This window comes from Aethalodelphis obliquidens, unplaced genomic scaffold (assembly GCF_003676395.1).
Source record: "Aethalodelphis obliquidens isolate GAN/ISIS:26980383/991018 unplaced genomic scaffold, ASM367639v1 scaffold10, whole genome shotgun sequence".
Lineage (NCBI taxonomy): Eukaryota > Metazoa > Chordata > Mammalia > Artiodactyla > Delphinidae > Aethalodelphis > Aethalodelphis obliquidens.
In genome coordinates this window covers 10,324,785-10,345,282 of record NW_020837954.1, presented here as the reverse complement: position 1 = coordinate 10,345,282, position 20,498 = coordinate 10,324,785, and the positions used below count along the sequence as shown (strand labels likewise).

The 20,498-nt window shown below is 41.0% G+C and overlaps 1 protein-coding gene across 1 annotated transcript in view; it reads right to left on the bottom strand.

Annotated features, from left to right (window-relative positions):
• NPAS3 (neuronal PAS domain protein 3) overlaps positions 1 to 20,498 on the bottom strand; it is a 609,463-nt gene that overhangs the window by 57,728 nt on the left and 531,237 nt on the right. Inside the window, exon 6 of the mRNA XM_027111729.1 lies at positions 9,749 to 9,867. Coding sequence (XP_026967530.1) covers positions 9,749 to 9,867 — 119 coding nt within the window. The remainder of the gene's footprint in view (positions 1 to 9,748; positions 9,868 to 20,498) is intronic.

The following is a 20,498-nucleotide window of genomic DNA, read 5'->3' as shown; positions in this document are numbered from 1 at the left end:
CTGATTACAGAGACGACTCTTGTTTAAATCAGAGTCTTGTAACTCAAAGCACTTCGCAATGAGGCCCATTCTTTTAGTCTGATAGTGGAGGGCATTCACAGAGAGATGGAAAAATGAGATTAGTCCCTCGTCCCCTAGGAAGTCACTACATGAGAAGATAGGAACTCCAGGATCCTGGCTCTTTTTCTGTACTTGGAATGAGTCTACCAAATCTTCTCTGGAATGCCATGTATGGTACTCCTGAGATAAAGCTGGGCTCAAGCCACAGTGGTGGTCTGCCTTCCTCAGGGGGTTCAGTTCATGTGTATGTAGATGCTTTAAGCAAACTGTGGAGACTTGTGGGCTTCTAGGAACCTAGAAGCTCCATTTATTCCAGAGATCAACAACAACAAGTTGGCCCTGCCTCTACTTCATGTCTTACATTAAAGGGCTATATTAGTCTTGCCATGATGCTAAATCAATTCCAAAGAAAACCATTTGGTCTGTGTTTCTTTTGTTAAAGGGGCAGATGACGTATTTCAGTTATATTTTGTGTCTTCTAATCAAATCCATATTCAGGACACTTGAGCAGGGAGAAATTTCCCAGAAATACATGCATTTTCTATATTTAGAAGAAATCATTTATTATTCTGGAGCACATGTAACCTCCAGGAGACAATCAGAAATATTATTGATGAATTACTACTTTTCCATAGTTATAGGTGCATATGCAGAGGTGTGGAAGTTAAGGTTTTGGACTGTCTAGATCAACCTTTATCAAACTCATAATACGAGTTCCATAAACGTGAAACTTCACATATGAACATGTATTGTGTGCTCACCATGGACCAGGCATTGTGGTAGAACTGACTGTATGTGCACTGCCCACTTTATTTCACAATAGTCTTATGAAGGAGGTTCCATTGGTACTCTCACTTTACAGGAGAGGAAATAGATGCTTAAAGATGTTAAACAATATACTTAAAATCATTGAGCCAGGAAAGGCAGGACCAAGTCCAAATTTTGGGCTGTTTGATGTCACAGCCTATGTGGTTAATCACTCTTCAGGGAGATAGTTTTGAGGTAGTGAAGGTCAGACAAGGTACCATATCCGGAAGCCCTTGAACTCCACAAAGAGTTAGGTAACTGCTACTTCGGACCACTGGATCAAGAGACTGCTTTAGGGAAATGGAAATTGTGGACCTTTGTAGCTATTGTTGGGGCATCTCGGCACATCCAACAGTGCTGAGCTTGAAAAAGCGAGTGACTGTGCTTATGTTTACTTTTTGTTCTTAAGTCTGTTTTTTCCTTCTTTTATAAATCTTTTTAATTGGCCAAAGTCTCATAATAGATGATATTTTAAAATCTGTTAGATTGAGAATATACTTACAGAGACATTATGATAATTTTGGAAGGGTACTCGTTAGTTAAATGACTTTATATACAGAAAGGTTTGTTAATTTTTGCATCATTGATGTCATTTTCAAAGTGATCATCATTTTCATTATTCTTAGCTAGCAAAGACTCAGAAAACCAAACTGAAAAGATCTAGAATTAGTCAAAGATGGGATGCTCTTGTTTGTCTACCTGCTTTCTAAAATCCGTACAACGGAAAATGAAGTACCTGTAAGTTAGCAACATACTTGGGTGGCAGTTACTGACATAGAGTTTACAGACACTTCACAGAACGGCTAGTGATTATGCCTCTAGTTGGTAAAATAGCTAGCTGATTAGTCCCGGCAGAAATGACATATCCCAAGCTAGAACTACGGTCATGTCTTGGTAATGGGAAATGAATTCTTTAAGATCAGAAACAATGTCAATTTTATTTAAGATGACACTGGAAACCATGTTGTAATGGACAATTGTGCAGAGGTGAGCAGGGACTAAAAGGAGATAATAGGATTTTAAAAACTTGATTTTATTGGTTCTCTCCTCTATTTGCATTTTTCATCAGGATAACCTCTCCCTGTAAGTTCTACCCTGGAAGTTTTTTACTCCTTCAATTTATTCTGGGTGTCTGGGTTGAGGATTGAAAGGCAATATATATGTAGTCTTAGAAAGCCTGAATGGGTTGACAGAATTTTTGGTCTTCTCTGAAAATTCATCTATTGATTTGACAAGACAGTTACATTTTGTGAAGCTTGGAATACCATAGTCGTCATTTCAAGACAACACAAAGCTGAAGCAAAGGCTTCAGGAGAAGCATTGATATGTCCGGACACCTGGAACATTTCTCACTCTCAGACTGGAGAAACATCCGGATGGCATCTAATCTGTCCACACTTGTCTGTGAGGAAAGACTCCTAAGTGATGAGTTTCGTGTATGCTCTTAGAAATCTCCAGAGAAGGACCACCTCCCCATTCGCCCCTACATTAGTGCTGGTCATAGCTCCAAGCTAAACTTCTCCTGGTACAACTAAAACTCACTGCATACAGTTACCCTCTTGGGCAAAGAAAGAACCAGCCTCCCCATAACAACACTTCACATATTTTTAGCAGTCTCTAACAAATCACGGAGTTGTGCCAGCACGCAGGATATTATTGAATATTGCTCTAGTTTTCAGAGATATAGAGCCTCCAAATGTTCATATCCAGAAAAATAGTCTTGAAAGATGATTTGATAGAAATAAAGTGGTGATCACCAGATGCCAATATGAAATCCTGATGAATAAGTGATGCTAAGATGACTCTATTTTTTTTGTTTTCTGAAAGGAATTCTCAACTGATGGCTCAAGGGAGTGCTGTAGATGTGATATATTCTGATTTTCATAAGATGCACTGGTACAGAGTAACGATATGGTAGCAGGCAAGATGGAGGAATATGGGAACCAGATCATGGTAGAGTCATCTGGGTGCCAAGCTGCTCCAGTGGTCACATCCAAAAGACACTGATGTCAGTTAGCAGGTTCTGTAGTGGTATGTTATAGGGCTCAGTACTGTCAACATTTTCACTCTTACCTCAGAAAAAGAGACGGCATGAAATTCAATTCAATTCAATTAACATTTACGGAGTGGCAGCTACATGCAGCATACTATATGCTAGGTGCTGAGGGAAGAAAGCAGAATCAGAAAGCACCCAGTATCCAATGTAGTATATGGGAAGGAAGAAGGAATTTGAAATTGGAGGATGTGGATAATTCTCTCAGTTTTGCCGTTCACCGTTTATGTGACTTTAGACAAGTCAATTCATACTTCTGTGGCTCAGTTGTACCCATCTTCAAGATTGGAAACAGAGACAATTACCTAAAAGAATTATTGGGAGGTTCATATGAGGTTCTATAAAAGTGCTTCATAAAATGGAGAGAAAATAGCTAGACTGTGTTATCTCATTTGATCTGTAGAAAGATTCTTTGGGTTACATACTAATAATAGTTTTATCTTACAGGTGAGAAAAGCAAGGCACAGAGGGCTTAAGTAAAAACTAGCACAGAGGAGAAGGGACAGGTGCATTGGGGAAGATGCAAAAAGAAGTGATATTTGAGTGGTACCATTACTGGCTGAGTAAGAGTTTTCTATGTGGAAGTGTGGCAGAAAGGCATTTTAGGAAAAACAATACCATGGCCAAAAGCACAGCAGTGTGAGTATGCAGATGTATTTCAGGAAAGATGATTGGACTGATTTTATTAGAGCATCAGTACTAAAGAGTTCCAAAAAAGGATGATGGAGATGGTGGTAGCCAAGGACCAAATTCTTGAATATGTTGGCACTGTGAACCATTGAAAACTCAGGACCAGAGAAGTAAATGATCACTGAGACTTTGGGAAGCTATTCCAATGGAGCAGAGTTCACGGTAGAGTGGGGAAGTAAATCTGCTGGGAGGTAATTTGGGAATTTCTCACAACAGGTCCGGAAAAAGGCATTAAACTGGAGGAATGGCAGTAGAAACAGGTGGATTCAACCAACTCTGGCAGCACAGTAAAGTGGCAGGTGATCAAGAGGGAGGGGTTGATAACTTAGTATTACAGACTTGGTTTAATAAGAATTAAACCAAGAACTAAAATCCCAGATGGTTGAAACAGTAGTAATTCCCTTCTAGTCTGCTGTCATCGTGAGTCTTGTCAGTATACACAATCAGGAACACGTTTGCATATGAAAAGCCTTCAACTCTAAAATTGACCTAGCTGTGATTTTGACATTGGAAATCCTAGTGACGCGACCAGGAAACAAAGGAGGACCATGTGCCACAGAAAATAATTCTCAACCACAGATAAAATCTTTTAATAGTCGGTATTATTTTTATGAAAAATATCTTCTGAGAAATACTTTTTCAGAAGATTATGTGCACGTGGGGATCAAAACGTAAATTTTCACTTTGTCCTTTTGTAAGCTAGGAGTTGATGTCTTTTGTCACAGGACTTCAATATGTATTATTAACACTAAATGGGCAAAAGGGAGGGAGAAATGTGGAGGAAAGAAAGGACTACTGTGATATTGGTGAAATAAATTCTGGAAGATGCACTAACTTGATTTCTTAATAAGTACCAAAGATATCATCATATTAAATAGGGTTTTGTAACCTGAAATCACTGGATACACTTCAGGGATTCAAGAACTTCCTGATGGAAAATGCATTTACCTTGGGAGAGGTGCTACAGATTCCATCAAATCCTGAAAGGCATCTATGACACCCCAAAGAAAACAAATCACTGTTAAAATTATGGAAGTGCCTTACTCTACAGAATGGATACAACCATGAATTGAAAAAAATGAACAAGAGAAGGTTTAAAAGATGTTCATGTTTGTGGGCTTAGAAAAGACAAAAGAATTGCCTTTAGCTAATTAGCACCCTCTAAATTTTTGCTTTTGTTACCTCATGTTTGGATATCGACAGAGATTCTTTTTTTTTTTTTTTTAACATCTTGATTGGGGTATAATTGCTTTACAATGGTGTGTTAGTTTCTGCTTTATAACAAAGTGAATCAGTTATACATATACATATGTTCCCCTATCTCTTCCCTCTTGCGTCTCCCTCCCTCCCACCCTCCCTATCCCACCCCTCCAGGCGGTCACAGAGCACCGAGCTGATCTCCCTGTGCTATGCGGCTGCTTCCCACTAGCTATCTACCTTACGTTTGGTAGTGTATATATGTCCATGCCTCTCTCTCTGTCACAGCTCACCCTTCCCCCTCCCGTATCCTCAAGTCCGTTCTCTAGTAGGTCTGTGTCTTTATTCCTGTCTTACCCCTAGGTTCTTCATGATATTTATTTTTCCTTAAATTCCATATCTATGTGTTAGCATACGGTATTTGTCTTTCTCTTTCTGACGACAGAGGTTCTTAAAGCTGAATTATATCGGCAGCCTGAATAAACTAGCAGACCTACACAGTATTTTCTCTATTATTATTTATACTTTGGCTCTTCATACCATGAGGAGGTTGGATAGATTTCAGAAATCATTTAGCTCAACACGTAGCTACAGGCAAATCCATGGCCAAATCATCCCAGATGGGGGACTGTTTATTTTTAGGTATCTGGAGCTCCCCCATCCTCCCTTAGTAATCTGTGTGTATGTGTCAGAGCAGGAACTCCCGGAACTTGAGGATTTTCAAGGAGTCATTCTCAGCACTGTATAAACATAACAGAGATTCTCTCTCTGTCTGTGTTCCCCAGTCGAGGATGTTCTACCATACCTTGAGAGGTAGGGCATCACCATGTGTGTGGATAAATACTCTAGAAATCACAGTGGTGCCGGTGGGCATTTAAGAATAGGTTATAAGATGGACAGTACCACCCCGAAGGAAACTATCCTCCAAAGACAAGAGGTAAGGAGGCGACCCTATAAGTCTTTCCTTCTCTAATTTCCCTGACTACATTATCTCCTTTTGTCCCCTGTGCTATACCTGAGAAGTTCCCCCAGACAGACCTAGACCTAATCGAGAAGGCAGAATATTGATGCGGTGCTACTGAAAGGAAGAGCCCTGTTATGTTAAGATACGTGGCCAGCAATGAGACCTGAACAACAAGGAAGCCCCTGAGGCTTAAAAAGTGGCTGGTCGAGCTAATGCACCCCTGGGGATTTCAAAGCAAATGGGGACAGAGACAAGGAATGTCAGCTCACAGCTGGGAAACTTCATCGGAGGAGAGAGGGTGACTTTCCTGAGGCCTGGGGTGTGGAAGCAACGCCAGTTTATATCCTCCTCTCTACCTGAATTAGCAGATCCAGACTGACGCTTCTTTGGCTAGAATTCTTGGTCCTGGGTATCTGAGCGGGTATCATATACCCTAGAAAGGAAGGTAAATCTCTGTCCACTAGTGCTGTGGAATATGCTGAGCCACCAAGGGAAGGTCTTAATCAGACAAGAGGATTTTCTTTTAAAAACTTAGATTAATTTTCCCTTTGCTGAGGTCCAGTTTGTGCTGAGTGCTTCTTTGGACTTAATCCATTAAGCATTGAAGCAGAGGAGTGAACAGGGCAGACTCTGGAATCTAAATGCCTGGATCAATCCTGGCTCCTCAGTAGCTACTGAAGAGCTGTAAGAATGAATATAGGCAAAGTATTGAAACGTTGAAAGCCTCAGTTTCACCACCTGCAAAATGGGCATAATAATAGAACGTAAAACTTGAACAATGCCCGGCACAGAGGAAGTTTTTATGTAAAGTTGTGGGGATTAGACAAAATAAGTATAAAGCGGTACGGTGCCTGCCAATGTTCAATAAGTGGTACTTCTGCTACTATTATTGCTGTCAGTGACAACAACGATAACACTAAAAAGTGATGGAGAAAGTGAGAACAGCCCATGTGCCGAGGACACAGAAAAAATGGAGAGAAATACAGTGACATGCACTGAGCAAGGCTTAACATCTTGAATCTTTAACTAAGGGAAAGGAAAGAAGCAAACAATGGTAATAAATTAGGGAGGATATTGGGAGTATGGAGAAATTATCATCTCTGTTTCTTTTTATTTGTGTTTATTGTGTGGTGGTGGGGTGATTACCAGTTTTATTTGAATGTTTTATAAGCTGTTAGATTTATTTACTGAGAATGAACAGATAAATAGGGATGTTACTCAGCTGTGTCATGTCACGGCTTCTCATCAGCTCTTCCACTAACTTCCAGACAAGGTTAATTAATGAGGGAAGTTCACTGTGGAGGTGGAGGGGAGATCTGGGTCTGTTGAATGATTCATCTTATTGGGGGAACAGTGGATGAATCAACTCTCGTGTTAGCAGTTCTGGGGAGGAAAGTAAGCATTGGGTGGAGACTTTCAGGATATCTTGAGAAAGAGGTGCTGTCAGAGGACTATGCTCACTTTAACATTATATAGTTTGATGGAAACTGGGACAACTTCTAAATCTCTTCTAATCCTGGATGTTCAAGGTTATGCTTTTTAATATTTTGTTTCCCTTCGTAGAGCAGGGTGTCTTAATCCTAAACCAGAGGAGCTCCAGAAACACTCTTCTTCCATTTATATTTTCATGGAGGTCCCTTTTCATTCACCTCCCATAGGTGACATGTCACCTCCTCAGGGAGACCTTCTGTGACCCTGTCTGTCTAAAGTGGTCCCCACCAGCCACTCCCTCACATTACCTTGCTTCACTCTCTGCCTAATAGTGTGGCCTAGTGGTTAAGTGCAGGGGACATGGAGCCAGACTCCCCGAGTTCAAACCCCAGCTCTGTCCCTTCAGTGTGTGAACTTGGGTGTGTAATTAACCTCTCCAGCCTTAGTTTCTTCGTCTGTAAAATGGAAACAATGAAAACGCTTTCCTCCTGTATTGTCATGAGGACTGACACACATAAGCTGTCCCACGCTCAGCATATTGTAGTGCACACAAATGTTAGCTACTGTTGTTTTAGCCTTCGTCGCTCTCTGAAATCACCTTCTTCATTTATTTACTTATTACGGTCTCTTTTCCCCCTGTTCGTTAGCAGTTGGCAGGGACTTTTTGGTGTTCAAAGATAAGTTTAGGATCTTGAACAAGCTCCATATTAGGAGTTCAATAAACATTTGTCAATATAATGAATGAATGTTCTGTCAATATTTAAGAAATTAGCTTCTCCAATTTCAGATCATGTAGCCAAACAGCTTGACTGAGCTGCCCGAATGACAGAACCAACAGAACCCAAGCCACTTAGTCTCTTGCCTAGACTGAAACTCAAACTATTTCTCTATATTGTTGTTATTATGATTTTTTTTTTTACCATACCTCCCACTTTTGGGCAAATAAAATGTTGCAGAGCTTTACAATCTCTAGTTTGTTGTATGAAAGTAATAATAATTTTTTGTTGGTTTTCAAAAAATTAAGTTATCTAATGATATTGAATTACTCTAGATATTGCTTTTTCAAAATATACCTCACCTCTTCCACCCTTCTTCCCTTCTGGGATATGCCTGCGACAGACCAGGAAAAACCAGGAAAGGTGAAGAACAAATGCTGACAGAAAAGTTGGAATGCCAAGAATGCATCTTTCTGGCATTAAAATGACAATAATCACTACACCTATAGTTTGCTTATAGAATTCCAAACTGGCTAAGGCTACACAGTTAGCAACTAATAAATGTACAGTGTTTCCGTGAGGCAGAAAAATACATGATGGTCCTAAAGATAGTCTGTTTTCTGTCCTCCGACATATCCCTTTGTAACAGGCCAACAAATCCCTCTGTAGGGGGAGCTACTGCACAGGGCGCTGCCCGGGGGGCCTCTCCCTTGCTTTGAACCCTGTTAAAGGTTAAGGGTGTTCCACATGTGCCCTTTGGGCTGTAGGACAGCTCAGCTAAAAGTCATCCTTAGAAGGACCTGCTTTACCACAACCTTCCTTTTTACAGAAGAATTAATGTCAAAGAAAATGCCTGATTCTAACTTTTCTGCAGCTGCTAGCCTCCTGATGACTTATGTAAGGTTTTTAAAGCCTGATGAAAATGACCATTACCATCCCTGACAAGGTTATGGCATTGTCCCACAAGAACTGGGCTACTGGAAGCTCTGGACTCCCCAGTGGGGAAAGGTCATGCCGGCCACAGCGACAGTGTATTCCATCTGTTTGCCCTCCTCATATAATAAATATTGTTTGAAAGATTGGTTAGTGTGTTGTAAAACTGATAAGATTCAGGTTGCCAAAGGCATTTCGTGAATTTCATAGGTCTTAATTTATGTTGCTATAGTAACTGAAACGTTGGAATTTCCCAAGATTAGAAAGCTTTTATATCCTTAACCTTAGAATGGTAATAATGTAGATTATGACTCTGGACTTGGTCTTTGCTGTTGTGCGGAACATATTTTCTGTATGTGGAGTGTTCTATCTATGCTAAGGTGTGACTGAATGTTCAGTCACTGTGATTTCAAAATTAGGATTTCTGATGTCCAGCCTGATTTTTTTATCTACATGTATGAATCTTGGTGGCCAAGCTGTTATTAAAATGGACAGTCTTTCTCTAAAGAGAAAGGGGGGATTGGAAGGGGGAGGTGGGAGAAGTAGAATTCTTATAGTAGTAGTTCTAGAATGTCATCTTAAGGACTGATGTGAATTTGGCTTACCGTCTCCATCAAAGTGAATTTCTAGCATGTGCTGAAGCACTAGATACATTATTAACATGTGTTTTAAGGAAAGACACTCGCTGAGGCATTTAGGGCACCAGCACTGTCTGAAGTGAGAAGGAGGGGTGTGATGAATCCCCTGACTTGAGACAGGAAGATAACTAAGAACCCTGTGGGCCGCTCCAGATCACATGTATTGATTATATGGGCCCAAAGCAGCTGGAAAACCCAATGCAAGTGACCTAGGATTGACCCGAGACAGAAGTCTTTCCCCTGCTGGAGCCCAGCTTACCTTATATCCTGATGATTTGATGTGCACGCCACGTTTGGTCAGCGTAGATTTCATTCGGATGAAAAACGAACGCTCAAGAGTGTTGTCAGTGGTTAGCAGACTGGGGCTGGTTGATTCCACTGAAGAATACAAAAATACATACACATCATTTAGATCTCTACACAGTCCCTCTCAGCTACTGCTCAGGTACGATCCTTGAGTTCACTAAAAATAAATGACTGATGGGTGCTAAGAGTGTAGTAATCAATTTACCTCATTTAGAAAATGTTTACTTTGCAGAAAATATAAAAGAAAAATTAATGTGTCTGAAGAAACTCCTTTCCAGTTTCTAGCAAGCGCTTTTCAGGCCTTTTAAGTTCCAGCAGCTCCCCAAGTGGGGTCTGATAGTAAGTAAGTAACTGTAGCACGTCCTGAGGCTTGTCTGGTGCACATGGAGAGAACAGGCACAAAAAACATGGACCCCAGAGATGTACGGGATGAACCAAGACTCGGGCAGAGATGCTTCTGATGAGAGTAAGGATGACTTGCTTTTTGTTCTCCCTGCAAATACCTTCTTGGATCAGTTGCCTACTGGGGAGTTCTGAGAACCATGGCACCATCAATATTGGGCAGCCATACCCTGGCCCGTGTCCTTGCCCTTCTGAGTCAGTTTCCTTCACTATGGGGAATAAGAGGCATGAAGTCTTCTCGATTGACTCGAGGTAGAGGGCTGAGAATGGGATGTACAGACAGAATCAAAAAGTACTCCCAGTATCAACCTTCTCTTCTTGTCACTAGTGGCAGCTCGTCCCCTGCCCTCATCAGACTAAAAAACAGCCTCTATGTTTTTACTTCTTTGCTTCCGATATGAGAAAACCATAGTTTAAGCAAGATAGTTACTCTTTCCCTTTACGTGTATTTAGACTAAGCAGAATATGTTTTGACTTAAAATGGTACTTTGCAGCCTTGCTGATCTAAAACCACCTTTATGCAAACGGGCCAGAGGGCAACGTGAATCTATTTCCTTTAAAAATAAACTTCCAAGGTGTTTTATAAATTTATTTTCCTGAAAAGAAATTAATTTTGGGGTTTTAAAGCCTAGTAATATTCTAATTTTACCCTTCTAAAATAGTAGTTTACAGTTTCTCTTATTCTAAAGTAAGTGAAAATACATGTCCAACAACAAAATTGAATTTCTTTTGAGCAGCCCTACAAGAGCACTAATTTTCCCTAGGATGAAGGTCAAGAAATACGTGTAAAGAGATTTAAGAATTAAGTAGGTGTGAAAATAGCTATTAAAGCACAGAGAAAAATAGGCAAAACAAGCTTTTCAGTTTTAAATTATGAAACATATCCCATACTTTTTTTATTTTTTGCGGTACGCGGGCCTCTCACTGTTGTGGCCTCTCCCGCTGCTGAGCACAGGCTCCGGACGCGCAGGCTCAGCGGGCATGGCTCACGGGCCCAGTCGCTCCGCGGCACGTGGGATCCTCCCGCACCGGGGCACGAACCCACGTACCCTGCATCGGCAGGCGGACTCTCAACCACTGCGCCACCAGGGAAGCCCCTCCCATACATTTTTAAGGGAAAGAAATGTCTATTTTTTATATTAGACTCGATGCTCAGATGAAAGAAAAATACGATCTACTATAATAACAGAAGCTTCGCTATTTGTGGTCTAAGGCTTTTCTTGTATCATTCTTGTCTTAATATGACTATATTTTCCTATATTTATAGCATTTCTCTTCTGGGGTGATGGAACCGCTGACAAGTGTCCCTTCTTATGTGTCTCTCTTAAGATTTTCTTCTTTTTTTTTGTCTTAGAGAGCACGGATCTGATGTCATTTTCAATGTACAGCTTTTTATCACTCGAGGGAAAAGCAGAGCCATGTTATATTTAGTACTTTCATTTCTTCTGATTAAATATGAATTACTATGAAATTTTTCTCATCATCTAACACGCTATAATACGCCAACAGCTTTTTAATACACTATATAAGCACAAACTTCTGCTCTAAGAGTTTAATTTGCCCCTCTAATCCAATCACATCAACCTTATTTCTCTTATCAGAGATTCCCATTTTGAATTAAATGAGCTCATTAGTTTTAATCAAAAGCAGAGAGATCAAAACTTAAACGTAAATGCTTTAGATCAGAACTGTCAGTCAGCCGTGCAGTTCTATTTTACTAAAACACAAGATCAGAGACCCTTAGAACCAATTTTTTCTCGTAAGGGATGCCAAGAGCTTGAAGATGCTATATCCCTTTTTTTTTTCCCTTCCTCCCAAGGACAGATTATACATTTAAGGTTAGACTTAATTTATAGCACTTTTTCATCCTGGTGGAAGTAGAAAAGTATGCCAATCTACTAGTGTCCTTTTCACATTTATTGGCCCTGGTCCTCAGAGACTTGAACTAATGTGAAGCCATCAGAATCCACACCACAGACTTAGCCTCAACAGTTCAGCTCTGTTCAGCGAGACTGTGTTTGCAACAGCTGAGGAAAAATGCAACTTCCCAGAAAAGCGAACTATGTTTTATGGCTGAGGTCCAGGATACCCTGACCCAGGAAGGAAGGAACCATGTAACTGTGAATAATTCAGGCATCGTTAGAAATTGTTATTGTTTTTAGTATGTGGAACTGCACAGGTAAACACTTAGTGGGCACTTTAGAGCCCCCAGCAAAGGTGCTTCCCGCTGGGTGACACAACGGGAGACACGAGCTTCCCATGAGCTGTGGAGCAGAATGCTGCGTACTGCTCTGGCTGGGCAGTGAAGATAACGCCCCCATCCCCCTGCCCCATGTGTTAAATCTCCAGCATATACAGGAGCAGCGTTCATTAAACCCAGGACAACTGGTGTGAGAGGAATGCTGAGGTTAGATTTTGCCCCAGTGGAGCTGAGATTGAAAATCTAAACTGGTCCTCAAGCTGTCTTTCAAGAGCATGGGGATTTGGGGGGTGGTCAGGGAGAAGAGAGAGGGCAACTTCGAAAAGAGTTTGATTTCTGATAAAGATTTCTGCTTTAATTCCACACGGCCTTCTAATTCTGAGGACAGGGACAGAAGTAACCTGCCACACTGGCCCTTTCAAAGGATACGTGACAAACTCATTCCCAGCACACACGTACACAGCCACGTTTGCTCAAGGGCTGGCAAATATGCTCTGGTTATCCCAGCTCTGACAGTGGTGTCTCTCATGCAAAGAGACATATTATCTGCATGTGACAGGAGTAGCCACTTTAGAACAGAAGCTTTCTAAGTGTCTCAGGTGAGAAGCATGGATTGTGATGAAGGCTCTATTGGGAGAGAACCAAGGGAGCATGGCCTTGGTGACGTGCGACATGACTGTAGCACTGAATAGAGAAAGGGTGTGTGTGTGTGTGTGTTGGGCGGATGTGAAGAGAGGACAAAATAGTGAGAAAAGTATCCTTAGGACTTCTGCTCTATTAAGACCGTGGAACCAATCTAGGTCAAAAAAGCGTATTGGAGTGCTTTCTAGATATCACACACTTTTCTGTCAGCTTTTTGAGACAGGCCATGATTGCTGCATAATCTCATAAGAAATTTGGGATTCAGAGAAGTTATATCTACTGCCGGAGACAAAGGAGAAATTGATGGGTGAAGCTGGATTAAGTGGTCAAAGCCCAGATATGGCCAGTTTTGACCTATGAATTATAAACAAGGAGCTGAAAAAGAAAACAAAAACAAGATCCATACAACTGAAAGCTAGATAAAGAAATAGACTCTCTTTTGGTGAATCTCAAGGGCCTCAACTTTTAAGTAAATCTAAATGATCTCAGCTCTTAAAATATCAGTTTTTGCATATTTTGTGAAATTTACAGAACAATTCATAGCAAAAGTTGTAATAATTTTTATGTTGGCAAATTCCACCATAATGTGAAAGTATATCTGCATTATTCCACCTCTGTTTATAATTTCCTAACTGGTACTGTAGTTGCTGCTTCCTTATTATTATGAAGGGGCAGGAGGTGGTGATGAAGGTAGGTGACTGAGAACCATCTAGTTCTCACTGGCCACGCCAAGGGCCAGGTGTATTCTGAGCACTTCTGGGATTCTCTCCAGGGTCCCTGCAAGTGGATGAGGCCAAAGCAGAAAGAGGGCCTTTCTTTTTAGCACACTCCAAATGTCTGTGGTGCAACCCTAGTGTCAGAGCCTCCAACTGCCATCAGATCCTGATGGGGGTGGGGGAGAAAAGAAAAGTTTTGAGAAAAGTCAAAACTCCTCAAGTGTGAACACAGTATTTTTCCTTTTAAAGGAGACGTGGCATTGGGCTAAGTTATTAAGATATGAAGTTAAATATACTCTTCCACCATTTCATTGCCTAAATGAATCTTTCCTTTTTCAGAAATTCTGTGCAAAGTGCGAACAACCAAAATGACTTTCACAAGACGAGGGAAGAGATGTTGGTTCATTTTGCAGTTATCTTGATAAAGCCAATCTGTTTCACTGGCGTATGCTGTTACCTTTGTTAGATACTGATGTACTTTAGAACTTGAGAATGAGTATATGTCAAGTATGTAACAAGTTCTTTCTTTTCTTACAAAAATTTTCCTGCACTTCCTTAGCCACTTGGAAGTTAGGTTTGATCATGTGGCTTTCTGTGGCCAGTGGAATGTGAGCAAAAGTCGTGTCACTTTCAGGTGGAATTCTCGAGAAAAGCAGGTCACGAGGCGCTACTTTCTCTTTCTCTCTGCTCTGGTGACTTCCAACATTTCAGATGGTGGCCGGTCCATCAGCCCAGGTCTTGGAATGAGGAAAATGTGGGACAGACTCTTTAGCCCACCCTCACAGAAATAATCTTTGTTGTAATTTGGGGATTGTTTTACTTACTGCAACATAACCTAGCCCAAGCTGACAGAGGAAAATACCAAATCTTTATTATTATATAAAAATATATGTTGTCCAAGTCTCCCAGATAGTCAGTGGCAGAGCACACAGCCACGATCTCTTTGACTCCAAAGTTCATGATATGTCCAATATTCCAGTTCTTACATTTATTTATATTCTCATTTAATCTCTTATGCTAGGGCAGCAGGGTGGAGACAGGTCTCACTTTGATTCCCTATAGCACATAGCATGGTTCCTTAAACCCACAGCAAAGATTTACATGTATATACATATACGTGTGTGTGTATATATGTATATATATAAATAAATATGTATAAAATATATGTGTATATATACATACATGTATTATTTATATATATTTAATATATTCAATAACTAATATTCATTAAACATTGACATTAATGTAATAAGATCTCCCCAACTTAGTTTCCCAATAGTAGGCCAATGGTAAAAATAAATCTTTTGTCACGGAAATTGTCCCAGTGGATTTTATGTTTATCCAGGATGACAGCTGTGGTTATCTAAAAATGCCACAAATTCTTCAATACTCCTCCTCCCACAAGGTGTAGCCTACTTCCTTTCCCCTTGAGTGTGGGCTAGACTTGGTGACTTAACTTCTAATAAATAGCGTGTGGCAGAGTTGGCGGTGTATGACTTGGTCATAACAGGCAGCGTGGCTTCCTTGTTGCCGTCTCCCGGGTCATTCACTCTGATGGGAACCAGCTGCCATATTGTAAGGACACTTGAGCAGCCCTGTGGGGAGGCTAATGTAGTGAGGCACTGAGGCTTCCTACTCTCAGTCACGTGAGTGAGCTTAGATGTGGACCCTCCTGCCCCAATCAAGCGTTCAGATGACTCTGCTCTGACTGGCATCTCTATGGCAACCTCATGAGAGATCCCAAGCTACAGCTAACTCTGACAAGCGGTTCCTGGATTCCTGACCTCTAGAATGGGATATCTTTGCTTTTTAAAAATCTATCAGTATTGAGGGTAATTTGTTATGCAAAGATAGATAATATAACACCCACGTGGAACCTCTTTTTGGACAAATCATAGCCTTGTTTTGATATGTGACAACCGTGTACGTGGGTAAAACTCATGTGATTTTGAGAAGGAACGCCTTGCCCAGAGTGTCAGTACCTGGTGAATTCACATATGTAAGGAAAACTACCTGCAGTGCTGATTTTCTAAGTGGGGTCTGTGTTTTCAATGCTCAACTGATTTTTTAAAATGTGCAGTTTGCAAAAGGTGCTGTCAACAGCGTCATCTGCAAGACTGTGATATCTTGAAAGGCAGGCTTGACGTCTTGCTTATCTTTTTTGTATCTATTCCCTGCTCTTCTCCAGCCCCCACTCATCCGCCTCAAGTGCCTAGGATTACGTTTTACATAAGTAGGCACTCAGTTTGCATGTTGGATTCAGTAATATTCGGATGCATTCTTTTAAGAAGAATTATTCATTTTACCCCTGCCCATTCTCTCACACCAAACCTCTTGTCCCAAGAAGTCTTTTTTTCTTTTTCGGAGGAGAAGGAACCATTATGTCCTCTTCTTGTATTCATTTCTAAGGAAGCATTTTTTGCTAAGTGTTATTTTGAGAGTCATGGACTAGTGGGTGTGGTCGTTAAAAGAGGATTGGCCTGCTTTCGTCCAGAATTAGAGAATACTTTGCTCTCTGTCTTTTGCGAGTTGGTTTCCATCCCACTGGGCTGTCCTCTACCATCCTCAACCATGTGCCAGGGTGACTTTGAAGGGGGTGATGGGCCTTCGTAGGCTACACTGAGATCCTCGGCCACTGGCGGGGAGGCAGTGCCCAGCATTTTCTGTGGACCCAAGTTGTACCACCTTTTGGATATCAGGCCAATGCAGTTGCAGCCACTACCCTCTGGCTCGGCAGTCAGGCTCTCTCAGCGTCAGTGCTTGCTCTGGAGTTTGACGGAAAAGCCAAATTTATTGAAGTCTCATTAGGGCTGATTCCTGCTCCCACTGAGTTGTGTCTTCAGCTTTGTTTAGAAACTTGTGAATCATTAACTGAAACTCCAGAGCATAGCTGTGAAAATAATTGTGGTTCAATAATGATGTAATAAACTTCTCTCAGTATAACATTAAAAATAATCCACCGAAAAAAGAGGCAAAAATAATCATCTGCCATCCCATGCCACCTGTCAGCACAAGCTCCCCGGCAACGCCTCGGATGAGAATTGCAACGCATAAGGTTGGGGTTGCTACTTGGGGGGCTGTCCCCTGAGGGAGAGGAGCGTGTTCAGCTGCCGCCTGCTGCTCCACAGTTGGTGTTTGGATGATACCACTCTGGGGGAAATACACACAGTGTCAGAGCCAAGCTGCTACCAGTGGGTGTTTCTATACACAACTGCTAAGCTTCAGGAAAGTTCAAGTGGAAAGACTGGGTATTGGAAAGATAGACTTTGAGAGTCTATGAGATCCCACATGACCCGTTCTGCAGCAGGCTGTGTACTCCAAAGAACATGCCATCTGAATACTGCAACGGTTTTAAATCTTACTGGAGACTCCCTATAAATGTTGCCACTTGAGGGATCTATTCTGGGAGAAAAATATAGCATGTCCTCCCGGGATGCTGCTTGGATTCCATTACCAATATTGCTTGTGGGATCGAGTGTGGCAGTGCTTTTATCATGACTATAAAGTGGTTACGAGCCAATTCCTCATATAAAACATACTCAATAACATTGAGGCTTTTTTGCCTTTTCTGTTTCCTTCTTTTATTTCCTTCCTTCCTTTCCTTTCTTTCTTTCTTTTTTTAACGACAAACACGATGTCAGACAAAGGGCATCAGGACTTAGTCTTTGTAGTACAAAACAAAATAACAATACATAAACACCTTTGTGAAGGCAGCTTGAAACCCCATGTTTTCTATTAAAAAGTCATGTTCAATCTTCACTGTTGATAGAACCGAATAGCTAACACAGAGAACATTGTATATCAGAAAGGTCAATAGTTATTATGAGCTACAAATATATTTTTTTCCATCCTTCAGGCTGTTTAGCGCATATCACAGCATGAGCAGCTGTCTTCTTTAATGCTTTTAAAATTAGAATCCCAAAGAGGAAGAAAAAATTATGGTTGCAATGATTGCTCTTTGCTTTTGTAAGTTTACTTTAATATACTATTTTATATACATGAATCTTGGGTGCAGCCTATCCATGGGGCAGTAACTGGTTGCCAGTATCGAGTTGAACTGCCACGTTTATTTTCTTAGCATTCTGGCCAAATCTCCATCTCAGGCACAGATGTTGTCGACATACCATATTTTCAAAAGGAGTCATATAGAGGAGTCTGGTTACAGAGGCACTTGCAGACACACACATATGCATTCTGCCTTTCCATTGCTTAAAAGGTCTGTGACTAACTACAACAATGCCATGTGATGAGAAACAGTTATGCAGCACTGGGTGAAAAATCAGGCAGTGATTCAAACCATTGATACACAAAGTATCGCTCTCCACCTGCAAAGTGCAGATGTGTGGCCTGAGAGGGCACCTTTTAGGTTGTTGAAGGTTGATCTTCTGCCTGTGCCTGGAACTCCCGGTCCTTACTCGGCACATAGCCCCTAAAGACAAGGAGTATTTCACGCAGCACATGTAAGCATATACTGGACGTTATAGCTCGCTCAGTCTTTGTTCAGTTATTTACATTAAATACGTAATGAGTATCTATAATGAGCTGGGACTGTTTATAACAGTGCTTACATTTGGGAGGAGGGGAAAATATATAACCGTTTCTGGAAGTGCTTAATGCTCTAAAGAAGAGCGATGCAGGGTAAGGGGCTAGCGAGCGATGAGGGCCACATTTTTGTTGTGTGGTCACAGAACACTAAGTCATGTGGATGTCGGGGTGAAGATGCCACAGCTCCGGGCTCATGATTCGAGTTGCAGCTTCATCGCTCTGCGCTGGTAAATAGCTTTACGGAAAACTATTATTTGCATAGATATGTGCCAGTGACGATGAAATTCTAGAACTGTTACCCTTTGGACTTTTGTCCAAAATTAAAATAAGTGATATACTAAAGGTGAATAACTTAACATGTAGGAAACTAAGGGAGGGGTCACTAAGAATTTTCCAGAGTGTCCTGTGCCTCCCAGATGAACCTATTGGCATTGTCATTTATTTGAGGATCTCCAGAGAGAGCAGCTTCAGTAGAAAAGTGGGATAAAGATTGAGTAAATAAGTGATTACTTCTCTTTGGTGAATTTGGTGATGAAAATAAAGAGAGCTGAGTATGTTTATTGATTGAGAGGACTGAGTTTAAAGTTGTCTGTATTAGAAATGCTAATTGAAGAATTTAAATCCTAAGGGCTATTTCATTAGTAACACAGAAAAAGAGGTGAGCCTCTGAAATGGGGGGAAGAAAAAAAAGGATGTGAGCAAAAAAAGGGAGAGGGGGAGGGTGATGGGAACCAGGCTGAACAACTTAATCTCAATAGAGTAAAGGTCGTTTGCTGAGATAAAGGAAGTAGGAGAAGGAGGGGATTTTGAGAGTAAAGAAAAAAGCTGTGGAGCAGCTCATGTGGGCAAAGCAAGGAGGATCAATAGAAAATAAGCAATAAGATTACACAGTGGTTAGAAGTTGCATGACTTAACTGTAAGCGCACTGATTTTCTAGGGTACCCTAATAATAATGGCTTTGTGGTTTTTCAAGGCATTTCAGGATAGTGGGTTTTTCCCAGGGATGGGAGCAGGCTCAATGGTAATGAAAGAAAGACAATAGAGTGAGGGACTCCAAAGGGTTAAGAGACAAGCAAGTGAGGATGGATAGAGTGATGAGCTGGGGAACAGGAAAGAATGACAGGGGTAGGGGTGGGGTAGAGGTGGTGACGTGGGTGAGACAGCCGGTAAGGGGGGGCTTTCTTTCCAGAATGATTTGTGAGAATGCTATTTGTTGCTTTTAAACAAGTTCATCTTTTTTTTTTTTTTTTAATGGTACACGGGCCTCTCACTGTTGTGGCCTCTTCCGTTGCGGAGCACAGGCTCCGGACGTGCAGGCCCAGCGGCCATGGCTTACGGGCCCAGTCGCTCCGCGGCATGTGGGATCTTCCCGGACCGGGGCACGAACCCGTGTCCCCTGCATCGGCAGGCGGACTCTCAACCACTGCGCCACCAGGGGAGCCCAAGTTCATCTTTTTGATCTATATATTTTTTCTACATTCATAGAAAAATTGGAAGATATGCAAAAGTATAAATAAGAAAAAAAAAAACAACCCAGTAACCTTATCCTCAGCTACAGTCACTATTAACACTAATATGTTTTGTTGCTGCCTTATTTACTATTTATTTATATATTTATTTCAAAAGTGGGATCACACCCATATCTCCTACATTTTTTAATGTTAAAAAAAAGTCACAGCTCACTAGGGGATGATAGCTGGGCTTTGATTAGACACTGTTTGGGGAATAAAAGGACGTTGGGGCTCTAGGGGCCTTGGTCGCAAGGCAGCTTTAAAAATAAGAAATGATAGTATCTGCATGTGCCTACATCAGTCCATCACTTTCAAATACACTATTTTTCCTGGCTGTGTAATGTTCCATCACATGGTGATGAATTTCTTTGAAATTAATCTTCCTTCAACTTTCTTATCACGTCTTTGGGTGGATTTCTAGAAAGAGTATTACTGGGTCAAAGAGGATAAGCTTTTTTGTTTAAAGCTAATATGTACAATTTGTTTTCCAGAAAAGTTGTGCTGTGTTATCAGTTTATATGTTTCTCAGCAGTGTTTGATGTCCATATTAAGTGCCATCTTAATATATGTCTTGTTTGCTAAAAATATTAAATTAGCAGAAGATACAGAGAAGATACCCTGAAAAGCAATATGTAGAAACATCTCACGTGCTTAATTTGCATTTTTCTTTCTAATGATGTTGAATAA